Source organism: Panicum virgatum, chromosome 6N, assembly GCF_016808335.1.
Source record: "Panicum virgatum strain AP13 chromosome 6N, P.virgatum_v5, whole genome shotgun sequence".
In the NCBI taxonomy this organism is placed as follows: Eukaryota; Viridiplantae; Streptophyta; class Magnoliopsida; order Poales; family Poaceae; genus Panicum; species Panicum virgatum.
In genome coordinates, this window is record NC_053150.1 from 42,820,558 (window position 1) to 42,822,957 (window position 2,400).

The window sequence follows — 2,400 nt, forward strand, 5'->3', positions numbered from 1 at the left end:
ATTAGATTCTTCAGAGTCACTAGCGCGGGGGTTCTGGAGTTGATTTTGCAAACTGACTTTTTTTGACACCGTAATTAGCGGTCAAAATGTTACCTACTATTCCTAGCACAAGAACTAACCAAACAAGGCCAGAGATGTACATGTGGCCAAGAATATAACTTTTGTTTTGGAGTGTAGTGATTCAATTATACCCCTCATCTTTTTCTGCGAATAATAAGGATATAGTAAATCAGGAGGAATAATCCAATCCCAGGATGAAAGACTGAAGTAACTCCATGACGGCGACATACATAGGGTAGGAGCATTTGAATTTCGAATTCATTCAGCACGCAGCAGGCCCCGCACGGATAAACACACGCATCCCCCACTTATATTACTCCCAACCCCAACCCCAACCCCAACCCCAACCCCGTCCCGAAACTGACGCACGAGTCACCAACAAAGGACCACGACACACACACACACACACTTACGTTGACAGCCCTAGCTCTACATACTCGTACATCCCCAACACATCTGGTCCCGGGGGCGTGCCCACAGCTGCGCTGTGCTGCGCGCTGCACAAAGCAGCGCGGCCCCTCCTCTCCTGCTGCTGCTCCAATCCATCGCATTCCGTCCACCCCCATATCCTGCAAGTATTCTACCCAGCCGCAATCGCAAATCCAGGAGCAACCAGCGGACGCCTCCTCCTGCGGCTGCCTGCCTGCCATCCCTCCGCTTCTCGCCTTCCTCCTCGCCCCAATCAAACCCTAACCCTGCGCCGCTCCCACTCCCCCGGTCGCTCTCCCCCTCTAGCGAGGTCGATCGATCGATCGGTGCCGTGCGGCCGGTCGATTACTCCATTTCATAGCAGGATGAGCGGCGGCGAGCGGGACGACGCCGCCGCGCGTGGCAGCGCCAGCGCCGGCGCGGCGGCCGCGGGCATCGACTCCTTCTCGCAGCTGCCGTTCATCCGCCCGTCGGCTCGCGAGAGGAAGGAGCAGTCGTCCCCGCCGCCGCCGACTACGACGCCGGCGGCTGGAGCCGGGGGTATACGGCTGTTCGGGTTCGACGTCCCGCCGGACGCCGCCACGGCCTCCTCGACCGGCTCGAAAGATGCGGCCTTTGTCAAGGAAAGCCCCGCCTCCGCCTCCGCCGCCGCCTCGGACGACGCGGCAGCCGAGAAGGCGGCGGGCGCGAGCGGGGCCGGAGGGGGTAGCCGGAAGTTCGAGTGCCACTACTGCTGCCGGAACTTCCCGACGTCGCAGGCGCTGGGCGGGCACCAGAACGCGCACAAGCGGGAGCGGCAGCACGCCAAGCGCGCGCAGTTCCAGACCGCCATGGCCATGCACCACGGCCAGTACTACTACCCGCACCACCCGGTCCCGGACCCCGCCCACCTCTACCCCGCCGCCCTCGCCGCCTACCACCACCGCCTCGCCGCCGCGCCGCCGCCGCACTACCCGGCGTGGGCGGGCGCCGGCAGCGGCAGGTACTACAGCGGCCCCGGGTCCATCTCGCAGCCGATCAACGGCAGGCCGGTCGCGACGCCGCCGCCCGCGCTCTGGCGAGTCCCCTCGGGCGGCATCGGCGTGGGGACACCGCTGGCCGCGCGGCGGCAGGAGGAGGAGCCCGCGCCGCCGCTGGCGGTGCACGGAGGCGAGGAGCCGGCGGTCGTGGGAGGACCTGGCTCGGCGCCCTTCTCGCCGTCGACCTCCTCGTCGTCATCGTCGGCTTCGCCTCACAAGCGCCCCGCCCCGCCGGAGCGTAAAGAGAATGTGAGTTTGGATCTGAGCTTGTAGTCTCCGGAAATGACCGTCGATCGGTCGGTGACAGGCTTTTGTTGCCTTTTCTTACGAAACAAAAACGAGTGCCCTCTTTTTTTGGCCTCCTCTTTCATGCGTGCAATTATTCAGTTCAGCTTCAATACCAATTAGGACGCTCAATCAAGTGATGATAAGAAAAATATGAACTTTCTCAGTCGTTTGTGCACTTTATTTGGAGCTGTTTAATTCTTATTGAGGGGTTCTTTTAATTGGCTGAAATTTCGTACTGAAAATTATGAAGGAGTACTAGAGCTGGTGAAAGGAGCAATTTGAAATATTAGCTCCCGAACTTATATCGATGAACATACGTTTTGCCGGAGTACATTCGCAATTCCATATGCATACAGCTACAGCCTCTCTTTTTTAAAGGTTTGAACTCACTACTACAGATTCAGCCTTTTGTCTCGGTTCCAAACTGGCTTTTGTCCCGGTTTTAGAAACGGGACCAGGCTTTCGAGACAAAAGCCTCGAGGCTTTTGTCCCGGGTGGCAGAACCGGGACAAAAGGTGTCTGACGTTAAAAATTTTTTTGCACACCACGGGATTCGATCACAAGACCTCTTGCCTAGCGCATGGTTTCTTTGCCAACTCACCTA

At 58.7% G+C, this 2,400-nt stretch overlaps 1 protein-coding gene across 1 annotated transcript; it reads left to right on the plus strand.

Moving 5' to 3' along the window:
• The first annotated feature begins 546 nt into the window (after positions 1-546).
• LOC120679323 (zinc finger protein 8-like) lies at positions 547-1,894 on the plus strand. Its single transcript, XM_039960881.1, has one exon. The coding sequence runs from the start codon at positions 855-857 to the stop codon at positions 1,779-1,781; it is 927 nt and encodes a 308-aa protein (XP_039816815.1). The 5' UTR covers positions 547-854; the 3' UTR covers positions 1,782-1,894.
• Positions 1,895-2,400: the final 506 nt, after the last annotated feature.

Bases quoted from the DNA above. Each gene is read 5' to 3' on its own strand.
- LOC120679323 (XM_039960881.1), top strand. From the start codon at position 855: ATGAGCGGCGGCGAGCGGGACGACGCCGCCGCGCGTGGCAGCGCCAGC.